Source organism: Sciurus vulgaris, assembly GCF_902686455.1.
Source record: "Sciurus vulgaris genome assembly, chromosome: 2".
Taxonomy (NCBI): domain Eukaryota; kingdom Metazoa; phylum Chordata; class Mammalia; order Rodentia; family Sciuridae; genus Sciurus; species Sciurus vulgaris.
The window spans coordinates 109023043-109042068 of record NC_136462.1 but is presented as its reverse complement, the minus strand read 5'-3'; the positions used below and the strand labels follow the sequence as shown (position 1 = coordinate 109042068).

The following is a 19026-nucleotide window of genomic DNA, read 5'->3' as shown; positions in this document are numbered from 1 at the left end:
TTGAATTTGAGAGATTCTGCTTAATAGGATATTAGTACTTTACATCTATAAATATTTATCCCCTAAAGTATTTTCTTCCCATATTTTTCATTGGTGCATTATAGTTGTACATAATGGTGGCATTCATTGTTACATATTCATACATGCATACACTGTAACAATATAATTTGGCCAATATATTTCTCCCCAGTATTTCTCCTTTCCCTCCCCCCTCCCTTCCCCTGGTCCCTTTCCTCTTCTCGACTGATCTCCCTTCGATTTTCATGAGATCCCTTCACACCTTTCTTTTCCTTTCTCCTCTCCAGCTTCCATATATGAAAGAAAACATATGACTCTTGACTTTCTAAGGTTGTCTTATTTAGCTTAACATAATGTTATCAAGTTCCCTCCATTTTTCCTGCAAATGACACAATTTCATTCTTCTTTATGGCAGAATAAAACTCCATTGTGTGTATATCTACTGCGTTTTCTTTATCCATTCATCCATTGATGGACACCTAGGCTGGTTCCATATTTTGGCTACTGAATTGTGCTGCTAGAAACATAGGTATGACTGTATCACTGTAGGATGATGACTTTAATTTTTTAGGATAAATACGGAGAAGGGGTATAGCTGAATCACATAGTGGTTCCTTGCGTAGTCTTTGTAGAAACCCCCATACTGATTTCCACAGTAGTTGTACTAATTTACAATCCCACCAACAGTGTAAAAGTGTTCCTCTTTCTCCACATCCTGTCCAGCATTTGTTATTGTTAGGTTTTCTCATGGCTGCCATTCTAACTGAAGTGAGATGAAATCTCAGTGTAGTTTTGATTTATATTGCCCTAATTACTAATGATTTTGAACATTTTTTCATGTATTTGTTAGCTGTTTGTATTTCTTCTTGTGAGAAGTATTTGCCCATTTGTTCATTGGGTTATTTGGATTCTTTGTAAATTTTTTTTATAAGTTTACAAAATAATGCTACATGCTTTTCATGTAGCATTCCTGCAAAGGAGGAATGATGATCAATTTAGGAAAACCATTCCATTCACAATAGCCTCAAAAAAATAAAATACTTGAGAATTAATCTAACAAAAGAGGTGAAAGACCTCTACAATGAAAACTATGGAAAACTAAAGAAAGAAATTAAAAATTAGCTTAGAAGATAGAAAGATCTCCCATGTTCATGGATAGGCAGAATTAATATTGTCAAAATGGCCATACTACCAAAAGTGTTATACAGATTTGATGAAATTCCAGTTAAAATCCCAATGACATTCCTCATAGAAATAAAGAAAGAAATCATGAAATTCATCTGGAAGAATAAGAGACTCCAAACAGTAAAAACAATCCTGAGCAGAAAGAGTGAAGCAGGAGGTATCACAATATCAGACCTTAAACTACACTACAGAGCAATAGTAACAAAACAGCATGGTATTGGCACCAAAATAGACAGGTAGACCAATGGTACAGAATAGAAAACACAGAAATGAACCCACATAAATACAGTTACCTCATTCTAGACAAAGGTGCCAAAAAATACAATGGAGAAAAGATAGCTTTTTCAACAAATGGTGCTGGCAAAACTGGAAATCTATATGCAATAAAATGAAATTAAACCTCTACCTCTCACTCTGCACAAAATTCAACTCAAAATGGATCAAGGACCTAGGAATTAGACCAGAGACCCTGCAACAAATAGAAGAAAATGTAGGCCCAAATCTTCATTATGTTGGCTTAGGACCAAACTTCCTTAACATGACTCCTAAAGTGCAAGAAATGAAAGCAAGGATCAATAAGTGGGATGGATTCAAACTAAAAAGCTTTTTATCAGCAAAGGATAAAATCAATAATGTGAAAAGAGAGCCTACAGGGTGAGAGAAAAATCTTTTCCACATGCACTTCAGACAGAGCACTAATCTCTAAAATTTATAAAGAACTTACAAAACTTTATTCAATAAATGAGCTAAGGAACTGGGCAGACACTTTACAGAAGATATACAGGTGATTAATGAATATATGAAAAAGAGTTCAACATCTTTAGTAATTAGAGAAATGCAAATTAAAACCACCCTAAGATTTTATCTACTCCAAATAGAATGGCTACTATCAAGAACACAAGCAATTGTAGGTGTTGGTGTGGATGTGGGGAAAAGGGCACACTTGTTCATTCTGGTAGAGTTGCAAATTGGTGTAGTCACTCTGGAAAGCAGTGTGGAGATTCCTCAGATAACTTGGAATGGACCCATCTTTTGACCCAATTATCACACTCCTTGGTTTATATCCAAAGGATGTAAAATCAGCCTACTAGAGTAATGCAGTCACATCAATGGTTATAGCAGCTCAATTCACAATAGCTCGATTGTGGAACCACCCTAGATATCCTTCAATAGATGAATGGGTAAAGAAACTGTGGTATATATATACAATGGAATATTATTCAGCCATAAAGAAAAATAAAATTATGGCATTTGTAGGTAAATGGATGGAATTGGAAAATATCTTGCTAAGTGAAATAAGCAAATCCCCAAAAATCAAAGGCTGAATGTTTTCTCTGATAAGTGAATGCTGATACATAACGGGGGTGAGGGGTAAGAGAAAAATGGAGGAACTTTGGATTACATAGATGAAAATGAGAGCAGGGAGGAGGCTGGGGTATGAAAGATGGTAGACTGAGACCGACATCATTACCCTATGTACATGTATGATTACATGAATGGTGTGAATTTATATCATGTACAACCATAGAAACAAAAAGTTGTACCCCATTTGTGTACAATGAATCAAAATGCAGTCTGTAAAAAAATATATATATATACAGCAATTACAATTCACCAAAAAAAAAGAAAATATCATGTAAGACAAGGACCTTTTTTCCCTGCTGTGTCATATCTGAATTGCTGACCTAAAGAACAATAGAATGGCTATTGTTTTAAGCTATTTTAAAAAAATTCCCTATTTGCAACTGAGCAATTGAAGGTCTTGGCTTAGTAATTGATGCCTTTGTGCTTAGACACTCAGCCTGTCAAAGAAAGTGACCTTCTAACTGTTTAGGAATAATTTGCAGTGTGCCTAAACCAATGCTGATATTCTCAACCTCTTTTTAAGTGGTTAAGAGTGGATTTACAACTGGGTTCTGACCAACAGATATACGTGAAAACCCATTAATGGTTTCTGAGAATTGTTCTCTTTCTTTAAAAAATAGTCAAGGACCAGATAGCCCTTTTCTGCTGTGCATGATACGAAGAGCAGTCGTAACCATATTGCATCATGAGGGAGGTAGCATGAAACCCAAGCTGACATTCAGAGACTGAGGAGTAGAGTTGGGAAAGGCCCTTGTTAGTAACTTTGAGCTGCAAGATCAGCAAGCCCCAGGTCCATCTTACTTTATATAGTACCTCTTGTAGTGTGACAGACTTTCCATCTCACTTTAGGTCATTTCGAGTTGTGTTTCCTGTTCCTTGAAAGGGTTACAATTTGACAGTCCTGTGCGGAGAAAAACTTGCCAGAAGCAACAGAATTGGCCATCTGAACTCATGTCCTGAGATTCAAAACCCTTGTCTTGTCTATAACACAGCTTTCTGATAGATTAAACATGTTGAGTGATGGGTCTGATGGATGGGGTCACACCAATATGTGAATTCTCATATATAACTCCTGTCACATCCCCATACCACCCTTCTACCCACACCATCTGCCAATTTAAGCTAGGACTCGAGGTTACCACATCCTTATCCTTAGAACCTAGTGAAATCCCTGGCATTTACTTGACACACAATAAATGGTAAATAATATGACTCGTATAAAGCTCTAAAAAATCTGTAGATGCAGGAGTGACCATATAATTGCATGAATAGACAAATGAGTGACTATTGAAGGGTGAATGGCATATGCACTTAACATACTCCCTCTCTTAAAGAAGATATAGTTTAATAGTGGTTATATTCTGTGCCTTAACCCAGAAGAGTCCTTACTGTAAAAGCTTCACAGTTCAGTGGGGAAGGCACCATAAGGACAGAGAAAAACTTTTTTTTATGGACTTACTCACCTGGAGGTCACAGAGGTGGCTGGATCAAAACTGGAATTTAGGTCTAGTTTGTTGTGCCCCACCCCCAGAACACAAAGCTTGAACTTCCAGCTTTTCAGATCTCTCAAACCCCTGGAAGGCCAGGACCTTTGCTCTGAGAGATTCCTGCCCAAGGAAGACTCCTCCTGGACAGGAGCAGAGTTGGTCAGGAGCAGCAGTAGGTCGGGCCACATGGGGAAGGAGGTATGCTCCCCACGCCATTGCTCTCTCTTCTTCCTCCCCTTTCCCATGCTGGTCTTTCTAGTATTATTCTCGTGCATAGATTCAGCAAATGTTAGGCTTGGAAAAGACTCCATGAATCTTCCATTCTGGCTTTCTTTTTTGATTGATGAAGCAGCTGATCTCCAGTGAGGGAGAGTGATTTACCCAGGAGCACCAAACAGTTATAGCAGATGCACAGAGTGGTCAAGCACCAACTGGGTGTCAGTCTGAAATTGGAGGAGAGGGTGTTGTCACATAGCTCTGCCCCTGTGAGTTGTAAGATCTTGGACACATTCCTCATCTTCTCCGTTTCTCAGTTTCCACAACCATAACATGGGAGTGATAACAGAAGCTCCCTCAATGCACTGGCATGTGGGCCTGTATGCAACTTGCAGAAAATAAGTTTAAAGCACTTGAACAGTGAACACTCAGTAGCTATTAATTATGTAATAATATCTAATGTGAGAATGGAATGATGATCAAGAAGAAAGACTGGAATTTGGACCCAAGTTTTTAAATTATTGTTTATTTCTGTGAACCCATCTTTGTTACCATTTTCTTCTTTCTTTTCCCTAGTCTGAGATTTCACCCTCATTTTTGTTTTTCACTTTATTACTGTTTGCATTTGAGAGAAAATGTGTTGCATGAAGAACATGGGTGTAAGAATTAGACCTGTGTTGAGTGTCTACCTTAGTTGAATATTAACCATGAAGTTTTGGTCAGACTACTTAATACACCTGGGCTAAGTTTCTTTGTTAAAAAAACAAAACAGTAAAACAGTTCCCAGAAATGAGGATTACCTCTGATAATGTATTATACTAGCATTATACTTCCTCCAAGGTTGTAGTCCAGGAAACATAAAGATGAAGACTCCAAGTCCTAACCTCATCTCCTCTGGAAGCTTTGCTGGGGCATCCCTCTGGTTGAATAGTGGCACCATTTGCCCAAATGGACCAAGTCAGTACAACCAGATTAACTTCAGTCCAGCCAAATGGTTAGGTCTGAGGCTGACTGCTCAACTTGTACAATCACAAGGTCATGGTGTAGATGACAATGAACTTAAGAGTAGCCATACCAGGTTCACAGTCATCAGGATGATTCTGTCTCCCAACCTACAACTTCTGTCTGTCTTCAAAGATCTTTTTGCTAAGGCTAAAAGAAATGGTCATTTAAAATTATCTCTCTGTAGTCAAATGGTAGGAGCTGCTTATAAAGCTCAGCACAGCTAAACTTGAGCAGTGAAGCAGCTCGAGGAGAGGAAATGGTGCTAATGGAGATTTGGGAGTTTGAGCTCCTTATTTCATTTGGCCACCGTGTAAGTGACCAAGTCCTCAACTGTTCTTATTTGGTTTCCTCCTGGTCCTTTGTGAAGGACCCTGCCTATTCTAAGTCCACAGTGTTCTTTCTTTGTGTTTTTTTTTTTTTTTTTTTTTTTTTTTTTTTTTTTTTTTTTTTTTGGTGGTGCTGGGGATTGAACTCAGGGTCTTGTGCTTGCAAGGCGAGCACTCTACCAACTGAGCTATCTCCCCAGCCCCACAGTGTTATTTCTTTCTAATAAATTTCCTCACCTCCAGTTCATTCCACCATTATATCTTCCATAGTGAGCATCTCCTTTTGTCTATCTCTTCTATCATAGCTCCCTTTTGACACTATGTGTTTTGCAGCACCAAGTATTCTTTAGGCAATTAAATGGAATGGCAGAGGGGCCTTGGAAATCATCTAATCCATCCAATACATGTAAAAAGTTACCCCCAGAGATATTCAGTAACTTCTCCAAAGTCACACAACTTCTTGGAGGCAGTTCTAGGACTCCTGCCTTTGGCACCCTATAATGAAAAGGTGGTTGCTGAGTGATGATACATGACTGCATCCTTTTTGATCATGTCATCATGGCATAAGTGTTAAGAGTAACAGCTGTGTGACCCAAGGCTTTATTTTCTTTATTATGACAACATGTAGCTGGGAGGAAAATATTTGTGGATCTAACTTTTAGATATGAAGTAAGTGTCAAACTGAAATATTATTGACTCTATAGTGCTTCCTACCCTGATAAATGTATCCAATATGTTTCTAGTGACTCATGTACAGGGCGTATGTATCTTTTTTATCATCTTAAAACAGTGACAATTTTGTTGCTGTACCCAAAGCTCCCCCTAGATCTGCATATGCATTGATAATTAGCCACAGCATTATGGAATTTCATCCAAAAATTAATAATTTGATTGGTTATTCAAAACCTCAAGCATCCTGACAGCCAGCAATCAATTGACGGGGGAAATAATGTGCAAACTGATGATTTATCTTCTTTTTCCAACAAATGAGCTTGTCTATGAGCCAGACAACATATCGGGAAATTGTGGGAGGATGTTTTGCTTGAACACTGTATCTGGAAGGTCCCTGAAGGATACAAAGGATTTTCTAAAACTTAGGTTGATCCTTAAATATTATGTTTCTTAACACAGAAAAAAAAATTAAAATAGGGATAGAAGGCAATATTTTTGATTTCACATTGCCATAAAAAGATTTTAAAAGAGCCCAAACTGAAAACTATGAGAAAAAATTGGTGATGGAATACAGGACATGAGAACTTTAAGACCAAAAATATGGTGATCCTTAAGTGGCAAAAACTCTGCTGGGTACAAAGCACCGGTTTTAATTAGCCCCAGGTATCTCTTTTCCAAAATACATGACAAAAACCCCACCATCTTATAAGGGTTCTTCATATGGTCCTCAAAAACAGTTATACAGTTATATGGTCATTTATTACATAAATGTATTTGTGGAACTTTGAATACCAACACACACACACACACACACACACACACACACACACACAGGAAATCATTCTCAAGATACATACATACAAAATATGTAAAAACAAGCAAAATGCAGAATAATAAATAAGATGTGTGATTGTATAGTGCCCCGTGCCTTCAGAGAACAGATTCTACCTTCCAACAATACAGAAGTGTTCTCTACTCCTACCCAGCTTCTCTAATGTAGACAGCCCCACACCAGTATTTTCACTTAGCAAAAAAATCATCAAGTCATTAGAATTCAATACTAAGAAATTTTCTCACAACACCTTTTTATGATTCTGACCTGAGATTGCTCACTAGAGGGAACTGAAATTGCATCTGACACAGAAATGTGTTTCAATTGTAAAAGGTCTTAAAGGATGAGAAGAGCCAGAGTGATTGGGAAAGGGTCTTCCCCAAAGCAGTGGTCAAAAATATCTTTGTTTAATCAACAGCAGTTTGCTGAACAACAGTGATTCTCAGACTTGGCTGCTCATTAGAATCACCTGGGGAGCTTTTACTACAGCCAGCCTGGGCTGCACCCCAATCCAATTAAACCAGAATCTCTGGGGGTGGAACCCAGGCATCAGCACTTTGTAAAGCTCCCCAGGTGATTCCAGTGCACAGTCAAGCTTGAGAACCTCTGATCTGGAGATGAGCCACCCTAGGTGACTGAGTGATTGGCCTCAATTGTTCAATCTCCTGTCTAATGCTGTGCATTCCCACCCTTGCAGTGGTCTATTGCTAGGAAGAAGATATTTGCCCACCCCTTTGACTTTGGATTTGTCCATGGTGACTTATTTTGATCACTGAGATGTTAGTAATGAGATGTGTGCACAGGTTTGATCTATGCTTGGAGGATGGCTGGCTTTCTTGTGCACCTGCTTTTTTTTACTGTGAAAAGACTATGTTCCAGTCAACCATAGTCCCAAGAAGAATGGGAGACATGTAGAGCACAACCAAGCCAAATCAATGCCTGCAGCCAAGTCCAGTAAACTCCAGTCTGCTCATAGACATGAGAATGAGAAGGAAAAGGTTATGACTGTAAGCAAGTGAGTTTGAGGGTGGTTTGTTAGGCAGTATTTTTTTGTTGTTGTTGTTTAAAAGGTAACTAACATACCTAAAATAGAAAGACATTGTTTAATGAGATGTTCATCCACATTTTAAATAAATAAACATTTTTTGAGGCATGAGAGAGCTACAAGTTACAACTTTGTCGAGAGGAAAGTTTGACCCATAATATCTACCAAGATGTAGCTTTTGGGAACAGTGCTACCGTCTTTGTCACCCTTCCGATCTGTTAAGTAGAAAATATTTCCTGCTGATTTCTTACTCAGTTTCACACAGGGCCACCATCTAAATATCTGTCTTCACCAGGGCAGAACTGACATTCTGACTCATCAGTGCCCTAGGCTAGTTTGACAGCACTTTTTTTTTTCTTTTCCCTCTTTTCTTCAATTTTCAAATTTAATCTCTCCCCAAGTTTTTCTAGAAGAACTGGGGTGGGGGGAGACCTCTCTATGTAACTAATGTAACTACCACCAAAATGGTGAGGCATAGATAGATAGAATTAGTTCTAGTAGCTTCTTTACATGGTGCTAGGGATTCTGTGGTGTGCTTCAGTCATATGTCAAAACATTGTTAAATTCATGAATATGAATCTTTTCTCTCAAAAGAAGAGCCCTCTTTCAGAGATTATGGTGTCCACATTTTACGCTTTCACAAATCAGGTGGTCTTGAATCTAGGACCTTGACTCTCAAATAGGAGCATGCAGCAGAATCACCAGGATGGCTTGTTATAACACAGATTGCTAGAGTTTTTGACTAAGTCTAGTTGAGACCTGAGAATCTGTTTATCTAATAAGTCCCCAGGTGATGCTGATGCTGCTGATCAGGGGACTGAACTTTGAGAACCATCATTGGGTGGCGCTGGGGGGTGGGATTCTCATGTATTTCCTAAATGGAAAAATGTTCCCGTACAACACCAAGAAAAGGTCTACCTGGAGAATATAGATAGCTGGCAACCTCAGCTCTCTTTATAAACAGCTCATGTATTTCCATAACCACTTCTAAAATTTATATCTTTAGTCCAAACTCCAATGAAAACAACTGGAGAAATGCTTCCTTTTCAAAGAAGCTTCCTTGATTTCTCCAGGATAATAGGTTTCCTCTGAGGTCCTTTACGGGAACTCATTCTATGGCATTTGATGTTCCATAACTTAAACATGCTGACGGACATGTCTTAGGTCCTCATAAAGGATGAATGATCTACCTGATTTATCTTAGAATCCACAACAGTGTCTTTCATGTGACAGGAACAAAATAAATATTTATAGAATCTAAAATCTATGAATTAATATCTATGGGTGATTCAGAAGATCAAAAGAATAAAGCTTAAAATGAATGGTCTGCTTTGTCAAATATAGTGACCATTAGCCACACCTGGCTATGTAACATTAAGTTAATTGAAGTTAAAATTTAAAATCCAGTTCCACGTTATAGTAATCAAGACAGTACAGTGTTTGTAAAAGAATAGACAAATAGATCAATGAACCACAACAGACAGCGTGGAAATAGATATACAAAAATATAATCAATGAATTGTTGACAAAAGAGAAAAGGTAATATGTCATTAAATGCCTTTCTCTTCTTAAAGGTCACAGCTCTAGTTCCAGAAGCTATCAAAGGAAACAGGACAGAGTCCTTCCTGGTACATTCCCTGAAGAAGACTATTTGTTGCTTTATGGAGGTCTTAAGGGAAGTTTAAGCCACATCCCTGAATGATTCTAAGACAAGCATGTAAAGCTGCTGAGTTTTAGTGTGCACATCTTACTTTCCCTATAAGGAGCAATACTTTGTCTATTTTCCTTGGCACCTAACATATAGCAGAAGCACGATTAAGATTTTGTGAAATGACAAGGTGGATGTTTAACTCTTGACTCAGGAGTGTCTCCAACTGAACCTCAACAGTTACTCCTACTAAATTGTTAGACTACTTACCATGTGCCAGAGAGTTTCCACACTAACATGGTCCAATAGATACACAAAGTAAACCATGTAGTTATTTTAAATTTTCTAGCAAGATTTTTAAGAAGTTAAAAGAGATGAAATCAAATCAAATAATGTATTTTATTTAACTCCACATATCCAAACCATTGTTATTTTAACATGTACTCAATGTAAAATTAATTAACACCTCTGATTAATTGAGTGGCCATGAGCAAGTCACTTCTCTGCATTTTAGTGTGCTCATCTGTGTAATGGGCAGGCGTGGAGTGGATCATCCAGGATGGACACTGCTTGCTTTCAAATCCCTCTTTTCTTCTTAGTGCCTGGCAAGCCTGGCTCTCCTATTACCATCAGGACTTCTGATGTACACCATTCCTCTGATTTTGGTGAAGCATTCTTCTGACCCTGGGCTTTCCTGTTTGGGGCAAGATGCAGACCTTTTGAGTCCAAGAGATGTGCTGCATTTTCATTGGAGTTTCTTCTATTTTCAGCATGTGGCCCAGTGTCAGCTTCTTGTTGCTTTTTTGAAAGAAAGGAAACTTGCTGTCTGGGTACCCAGTTTTAATTTTCTGTCTTCTTTGTTCTCATGCATGTTGTAGAAAGCTCCATGCTCCCAAGGAAATTCAACTATATATTTCCATCATTTCCTTTCTCTCTCTCCAAGAAATGCAAGAAAATAACTGTCAACTTTTTTTGCATATATAAATTTTAACAGCCCATACATGTCAACTAATCTTTTATCCAGGAAGGAGAAGCTTATTTCAAGTGATTGAAAGTTGAAAAGCTTAGGTTTTCATTCTTGTTGTGTAATGGAATCACTGTGTGGACATGCTATTTTATGATTAGTTTATCAATCCTCCTCCCCTAAATCGACTAACGCTAATGAGTGCCTACTATGTGCAAGCCATAGTGCCTAGGGAGGATAAGGCAAGTGTTCAGACAACCATAGCAAAAGTTATATGGGGCACATCCAATGTTTTGAGAGGAGTGTAAAGCACTAAATTCAAATATTTGGATTGGGGGGAATAAGAAAGGCTCCATAGAGGAGTTGTCATAGAGAATGGATCTTGAAGAAAAAGTATCAGTAAACAGAGAAGACAGGGAGGTCACTGAGGTCTGAGAAAAGGCATTGACAACTATCCACATCATAGGGATGATACAGAGGAGGTGAGGGAGGAGGAAGAGAAGAGACCTGCATAGCATGTGGCACAACCAGAGAACAACACGTGAATTGCAGGGATTATGTAATTATCAACGGCAGTTTGGCAAACTCAGACTAATGGCAGTAGTGTCGCACTTCTTCCATCCATGGGAGACAGCTTAATGAGTCACAGCCCACACCTTTCCAACTAACCTTAGGAGCTCCTCCCCAAGATGAGACTGACTTGCCATTCTTGGTGTAGGAGTACAGCGTTAAGTGAGGTAGAGCCTTCAATACCGTGTTGACTAGTTAGTAGTTAATTGGATAGGCAATGGGGAGCCATTAAAGTCTTGTAAGCAGGGGAATGACATGGTGGGAAACGAGAGCTGTAGTTGAGGGTAATTAACTTGGCAGTGCTATCTCGAATGGATTAGAATAGACTGAAGGCCAGTTATTTGGAAGGTCACTGCAATGGTTTAGTGGCTGGAATTGAATGAACATAGGAGGGGGCAGGTATACAGAAGAAGAATTTATAGAACGTGGCAAGTATGTTAGGACAGGGAGAACTGGGGACAGGTTGAGAGAGAGGGACAGAGTCCCAGTAATTACTTTTAGAGTAGGAGAAATGTAGGGCTACCATCAGGAAGGGAGTCTGGGATTGACAAGGAGGCAGGGAGGGTCCTTGTGGGGGTGGGGAGAAAAAGAAGCAAAACCCTGATTTGAGCTTATCTCTTCTACAAAGCACAGTTTTTCTAAGCCATTGCCTGTCTGAGGACTCACTGCAAAGTAAAATAACCATTTTTGAGCAAACGTTGTTACCCTTCCTCAATAAACAGATTCTAAGGAAGGTTCCCATCTCTCCAAATATTTGGAAAATTGGAAAGCCCTAATTAGTAATCAGGGAAGGACCAGGAGGGAAGGAAAGAAATATAAGCCTAATCACTGTGTTTTTCAGGTTTGAAATGCTTTCCCAATTCAGGAAATTTACAGTTAGTAACAATGATTGACAGTCAAGGAATGTATCTAACTCACTTTTATTTTTCCCTTGGGGAAAGTACTTGAGTTCCCAATTGTTTTAAATTGCAGAAGCAGTAATTGTCTTAGAGAGTGAGGAGAAATGTTTTTTTTTTTTTTTTGAGCTGGGATCTCTGAAGGGAACATAAAGCCTATCTTAACTGGTTAAGGTCAGTAGGGCTGCTTTTCTGGGAGATCTATCCAGAGTAACTAAATCCCACCTTAGTTAAATTAGAACAGTAAAGGAACCAGTTGAATGCTCAGGGGAGCAGACTTAACCAAAAAATATTAAGAAGTTGCTACTGATACCTAAAAGGAAACCAGGATACTTTTTGAACTACTTGCACTCTACATAGAATTATTGGTGAAATTTAATATAAAAGTATACTTCTAAATATTCTTTAAAAATACAGTGCAGTTGGTATAGTTTGAGATGCTCACTGTCCCAGAGGAAACTGTTGATTAAACTGTTCACTTTGATATATTTGTTTACTTTAAAAAGTCAAGTGTGATCAGCTAGGTCAATTGCAACAAGAACATTATTAACAGGTTAACCAATGGTAAATGATGTGAAGGCTACTCTGGAAATCTGTGCTTTGATGTATGGTGAAACTCACACATCTGATTTGGGATAGAGGAGACAATCATGGCATTGTGTGAAGGCGCCAACAGACAGGCTAAAGCCAGGGATCCTTGCAGAGACTGGATTAAGGTATCAGAACTGTTCACATCTCATTTACATCACCCCAAAGAGTAGACCACAGGTTTGCTGATTAATACACAGGCCATGGCAAAGAGCATTGTGTATTTGAAATCCGATCAAGATCAGTAAGAGTAAATTAACCATGTGTGAAATTCGGCATATGGAAGTTCCTCTTAAGCTATTATCTAACAAGATTTTAACCCCCCTATTTTTTTAAAAAAGCATTTTTTTCCAAACTAGGAAGTTAGCAAAAGCACAATGTTCCCCAATTCTCTCCCTCACCCCACCCCCTTAAACACATATTTATGCCACCTTCTGGTATGTAATAATATTTTTATTGTCAAAATTTTTGAGGCTTGTGAAAGGAAGGTGGGGGTGTATGTTAAAAATGGACTGATTTCATCAGTGTATTTGCAGGCAAAAGGAAATGGTGGATTGATATTGAGGTAGAGAAATCAAGTTACTACCATTTGAATATTTCCATCCATCCAATTTGTATTGTTCCTTCATACTGTAGTTTGAGGTGAAGGTTACATTGAGGTAATTTTAAGCATCCACTAGTGATGGGTGTGTTTCGAATGGAGGAGAATGGAGAATAATGCCTACAATGATGTGACTTATTGCGTGTCATCAATTATCTTAATTTTATCATCTAGACATTATTAATACCTCACCAGTATATCTGTCTTTTATGGACAAGACTACACTTAACAGTAAAAGTACCAGTGGGAATCGACAATGAGCGGTCACGCAGGAGTTAGATGCAGTGTAGCATATTTCCTCCAGTTTAGACAGTCATCCACCAAAAAGGCCAAAGTTTTCCTCAGTAAAAGTGCCCTGCCAAACGGTTTCTGGATTCTTCGCGGAGGAAAACAGCAAAGGAGCCGAAAGCGACCTCTTTCAACCACACCAGAAATTGGCTGTCCATGGCGATTCTAGACTCACAAAATCTGTTTCAGGCACACATACGTATCTAACCAAGATTGGAAACCCACTGGCTGTCCCGTTCCAAAGTAAAAAGTGCCACGTCCTCCATTCTCCTCCTTCTTTGGGGTGTCAGCTCAGTTCTAATTCCTTCTTAGTTTCCACTCAGCCCTGGGGAGGGCTGGAAAGGGAGCTACCTGCGATTTCCCAATGTGGATAACCGGATTTTTCTCCTCCCAGGCTGACTGTGGATGGGGATGAGTTCTGTTCCCGAGAGAGTCTCAAAAGTAGACACAGAATCATCTCGCCGATTTTAATTTCTGTCCCTGGGCTGAAGAGAGGGGAGGATTGGGGCGCAGGAGGCACTCCCCTCCTCCTCCCCGCTTTTCCCCACCTCCCAAAATTGGCAGCCAGTCTGTGGCTCTCGGTCTGGGGTCTGGAGGGTGGGGAATGTGGGTGTGGGGGCCGGCTGGAGAAGCTCTCGCTAGCGCTGCCTGTGGCCAGACCCGCCTCCCATCCCCTCTCCGGCGCACACACACGTCCACCCAGACACTCCGCGCGCTCCCTCGCGCTCTCGCTCGCCGCCCGCCGCCGCCTGCTCTCTCCCTCTTGCTCTCGCCGGTCTCCTTCTCCTTTTTTTTTTTTTTTTTTTTTTTTTTTTTTGGTACCATAGAGTTGCTCTGAAAACAGAAGATAGAGGGAGTCTCGGAGCTCGCCATCTCCAGCGATCTCTACATTGGGAAAAAACATGGAGTCAGCTCCGGCAGCCCCCGACCCCGCCGCCAGCGAGCCGGGCAGCAGCGGCGCGGACGCGGCCGCCGGCTCCAGGGAGACCCCGCTGAACCAGGAATCCGCCCGCAAGAGTGAGCCGCCCGCCGCGGTGCGCAGACAGAGCTATTCCAGCACCAGCAGAGGTAGGAGGCTGGAGAGGGGCTGGGGAGGGGGCGGCGGAGCCCGGGAGCGGAGCGGGGGGCGGCCGGGAGCGGGCGCCCGGGGCGCGGGGTCCCGCGGCCGAGCGCGAGCCTGCAGCTGCGCCCGAAGCCCGGAGCACCCCCCGCCCCTCCCCCCTCCGCCCCCCAGAAATGTTGCAAACTTTTGCAGCCCGTTCTCGGCTTGCGGGAGGAGAGGGGGGCGGGGGAGGCGGCGGGAGGGTTGACAGCCGGCGGACCCAACCCCTGGCTTTGATTTTTCTGCAAAGACAGGAGGAAAGCCGCGTTGCCGAAATGAAATACGCTCCCCAAAATACGGAGAACCCGGGAGTGGGGGCCCGGGAAAGAAACTTTTAAAGCGGCAGTGTCCTTTTAAGAAGGAAAAAAAAAATTCTGCTTATGGCCACCCTCCTCCTCCTTTACCTTTTCCCCTCTTGACAGTTTCGGCCCCAGCTGCTGGAGTCGGGGGTGTGTTTTCGGTCCCCCGCAGAGCTTGGGGGACTGAAGGAGTGAGGGACCGGGGAAGCTCTAGGGGTTAAGGAGAGGGGGCGCTCCTGGGTCTGGGGGCGATGCGGACACCCCTTATGGAGCACGGCGATGGGTTTTTGCTTTGGAGGAAAGGCCAGAGGAAACAGGGTGCGGGCGCGCGAGGTGCTAGCCAAGTTGTGTGGCGCGAGCGGCGAGGGGAGATGCGCAAGTTTGCAGACCCGGGTTCGGAGCTCCGCGCCTAGGCTGGCGGGGGGCGTGTGCGCGCCAGCGCACCCAGGGCGGCGGTCTTGTGGGGCGCTCCACGCGCAGTCGGAGTCAGCCGCTACAAAGAAAACAAGCCGAACAAGAAAGCTCCATAGGCATCCAAACTTATTTATGCCCTGGAAATCATTCCCTTTCTGAGGTTTCTAGTGTTTCTGCAATAACCTGGGGCTGGTCAGTGCAAGTTGAATGCTGGTTGGCTAGTGAGTGCTATCTTTCCCCTCCCTGGGCGATTCGTACACTTCATTTTGGTGTTTGGAGTGTGTGTGGGGGCCGGTGAGGCGGGCTCCGATGCCCCTCCTGGCGTTTTCCTAGTTAAAGTAGGTTGTTGAGGAAAGCTTACTCTCTCTTAAAGGTGTCTGAACCTGATGTGTTTTTTTTTTTTTTTCTTTTTCCCCTCGGGTGTGGGGGATTATTTATTTGAATGCGCCTGGAGTTTTCAAAGAGCAGGAGGAAGCTACAGCTTTAATTACTGTTGTAAATAATGTATAAATCACGCCTGTCACTCCGGAGGAAGCGGGCTAGCTTGAGTCGCCCGGGGTTGGGGACAGAGAGGATCTCTCCAACCCCTCCTTGGGCAGGGACCCAGCGCGCCCCCTCCTTTTGCCACTAGGCTTGAGGCGGCGAATGGGGAGGGCTGGGGAAAGGCGAACCTGGCCGGCCCTGGGAGCCGCTCCCTTCCTCTTCGATGTTATAGTTGGAGGTAGGAATATGGCTGATCATGTGCTGGCTGTTTTACAGTTACCACCCCCCCCCCCGCCCCACCTTAGCCACACCCCCTGTCCGGGCGCTTTCCCATTCACGGAATTCGAGTACAGTAAAAGCCATCAGGATGACACACGCGAAAAACATTTAATTAAAGGCGTTTTCTGAAGAGTGACCAAGCCGAACCGCGGTTTGAGCTAGAGGGGGCAGTGAGGCCTGGGGCGAAAGGGAAGGGGATAAGGGCTGGGGGCCGGACCTGCAGCTAGATCGGTGAGTTTGTGTGCGGAAAGCATTTGGCTGCAAAGAGTATATTTAGACCCTGAGACGGTGGATTTGGAATGCGAGCGGGTTATGTAACAGGGTTAATCAGAAACACTGGAGAAAATCCCCTTCATGTGTTTCTGAGGCTGTTTTTTTTTTTTTTTTTTTTTTTTTTTTTTTTTTTTTTTTCTTCTTCTTCTTTTTAAGAAGGGGGAGCATAGTATATAGAAAGTGGCACTAATTTCTGGTTTGTGTTTTCACCCCCCCCTTTTAACCCCTCCCCCCTCCGGTATGTTATTAGCATCTTCAGGTGTCATTCTTGCCAGAAGGTGTTCTTGCAAAAGATAGGGGTGGCAAGCTGCAGAACTGACTAGCAAATTCGTAACTTGCTGTTCTTGCAAATTATATAACGCTTGGGCATTCAGTACCACCAGCCCCCTAGGCTCAACAAAAAGGGGAGAGGGACAGACTAGGAGTGGGATGCATCTTATGCAGCTGACCTGCTGACCTATATCCCCTTTCCTCCTAGAGCCCCCCCCCCCCCTTCTGTCCATCCCTGTCGATGGCTCTTAGGAGATTTAGTGGGAGGGGGGAGGTAAGGCCCAAACACTCAACTCACATCCTGCACGCAGGCACTAGGTTATATAACAGTCTGAATGGAAAAAGGAAGGTCAGAGATGGAGGCATCCTTTAGCTAACACAGCAGTAGTAATAGCTTCCAGAAATTATGTGCATTTGCAGACTTTAACCTCAGATGTATCGTCTGCTCCTCAGGGGTACCAATCTTTGTGTGTGAGCTGGGAGAAAAGGAGAGAATGTGTAAGTATGCCTGGTAGTTGAGAGTGATTTGAAAATGGGAAATGTTTGGGTTTTCAGATGATGTAATGGAGTTGGCAGAATATGCAAGTCGGTTCCCAGAGTGTAAGCAGTAAGAAAATTGGAGCTGGCATCCAGTATTAATGTTGCATAAATTACAATATCGGAAAGAAATTAACCTACACACTAGGTGATTACGCCTCTTAAATACTTAAAACATAAAGGCACACGACTGGAAAGGAAAAGCAAACATCATCACCTTGTAATTAGCATTTTCAACCTCAAGGAGGGTTGAGTGGAGTTCTTTGCATTGGGGGAAATGGGAAGCTTTCTGATTTGGGAAATGCTGTCCAAAGAGATAGCAGGTTAGCTTCCAGTCAGTGAGTGTTTGAAGTCCACAGAGATTGTGGTTTGGATTCTCATGACATTGAGGTGACCTCATGAGACATTACCTAGATAGACTTGAGGCTATTGCTGAATTCCTACCTCCTGGGAATTCAAGTGTGAATGGACTGTGTACCTTTAGCGCCTGAGCTTCCAAAATCAGATGTGTGACTTTGTAATCTGAAAGATGACCTCCCCCCATCCTTACAACTGCAGGGAACCTTAGCAGTTTTAATGAAACTCTTCCGTTTTCTAGGTGGTATTAATGATGACTGGTGTCATTCAGTCCCATCTTTACAGCACAATGAAAACTGGAAAAAAGACGGGCAAGAGGCAACATGGGAAGTAAGAATGAAGCGGGAAAAAAAACCACAGCGAATCTTTAATTTAACAAGGCTTTCAGAGACTTCAGGGAGCCATGAGCGTTGTGACATAACTGTTGTTAAAAACCCTTTTCTAGAATCTCGTTATTATATGCATGCCGGAAGCTTACATATTTTACTTCACTAAAGTTATCCTCATAGGGCTGTATTCCACGCACTGGGTTTGCAATATCAGTGCTGAAGGTTGAAGGCTTTTAGGGCAGGCTGACCTAAGGGAAAAATCGAAACCAAAGATGGGATTAACATTGGAAAAAAAAAAAAAAAAGCTCAGTTTGGTTGAGATCGAACCCCCTGGAAGCTCAGCTTAGATTGACTTAAAATCAGTTAACAGGGCCTACAGTTTCTTTGTAGCCCTCAGGACTTCTAGAACCACAAAACTCATTGACTTTGAAAGTGTGTCCTCTCCACTCTTGCCTTTAGTCTCAGGTGAGTCACTTTCTAGTAGGTTCTCTCCCTTAGCATGTATTTCTAGAGATGGATTCTCAGATCAACTTTTCTGGCATGAATCTGACTTCTCTACAGTGAATAAATGATGCCCTATACTTTGAAAGTGCTACTGGCCGGGAGAAATTCCTTTGCCAGAGGGATGAAGTGATTATTTCTTAAACCGAGGGACTTTAATTTTCCAGTAAATTGCTCATAAAAACATTTATAATTATACCCTTTAAAAATGTAATAGAATAATTTTAGAAAATGCATTTCATGATAGTTATGATAACCTTTTCTGTTGCTTCCCCCTTCTTTCTTAAAAAGAATTGAATTATTAATCTAGAATTCAAGTCTTGAGTGGCTAAAACATTTATAGCAGACTCTTTTTATGTTAGTCACCTGCTGGAATTTTCCAAAACCTACAGGCGTGATAAGGCGCCCTTGGCTTTAGAAAATGTCTCGTTTCTGAAACTGAAGCTCTGATGAAGCCTGCACTGATGCCCCCCTCA

At 41.8% G+C, this 19026-nt stretch overlaps 1 protein-coding gene across 1 annotated transcript in view; it reads left to right on the top strand.

Annotated features, from left to right (window-relative positions):
- Window positions 1–14592: 14592 nt before the first annotated feature.
- RORA (RAR related orphan receptor A) overlaps window positions 14593–19026 on the top strand; it is a 675763-nt gene continuing 671329 nt past the window's right edge. Inside the window, exon 1 of the mRNA XM_079129337.1 lies at window positions 14593–14774. Coding sequence (XP_078985463.1) covers window positions 14609–14774 — 166 coding nt within the window. The 5' untranslated portion in view covers window positions 14593–14608. The remainder of the gene's footprint in view (window positions 14775–19026) is intronic.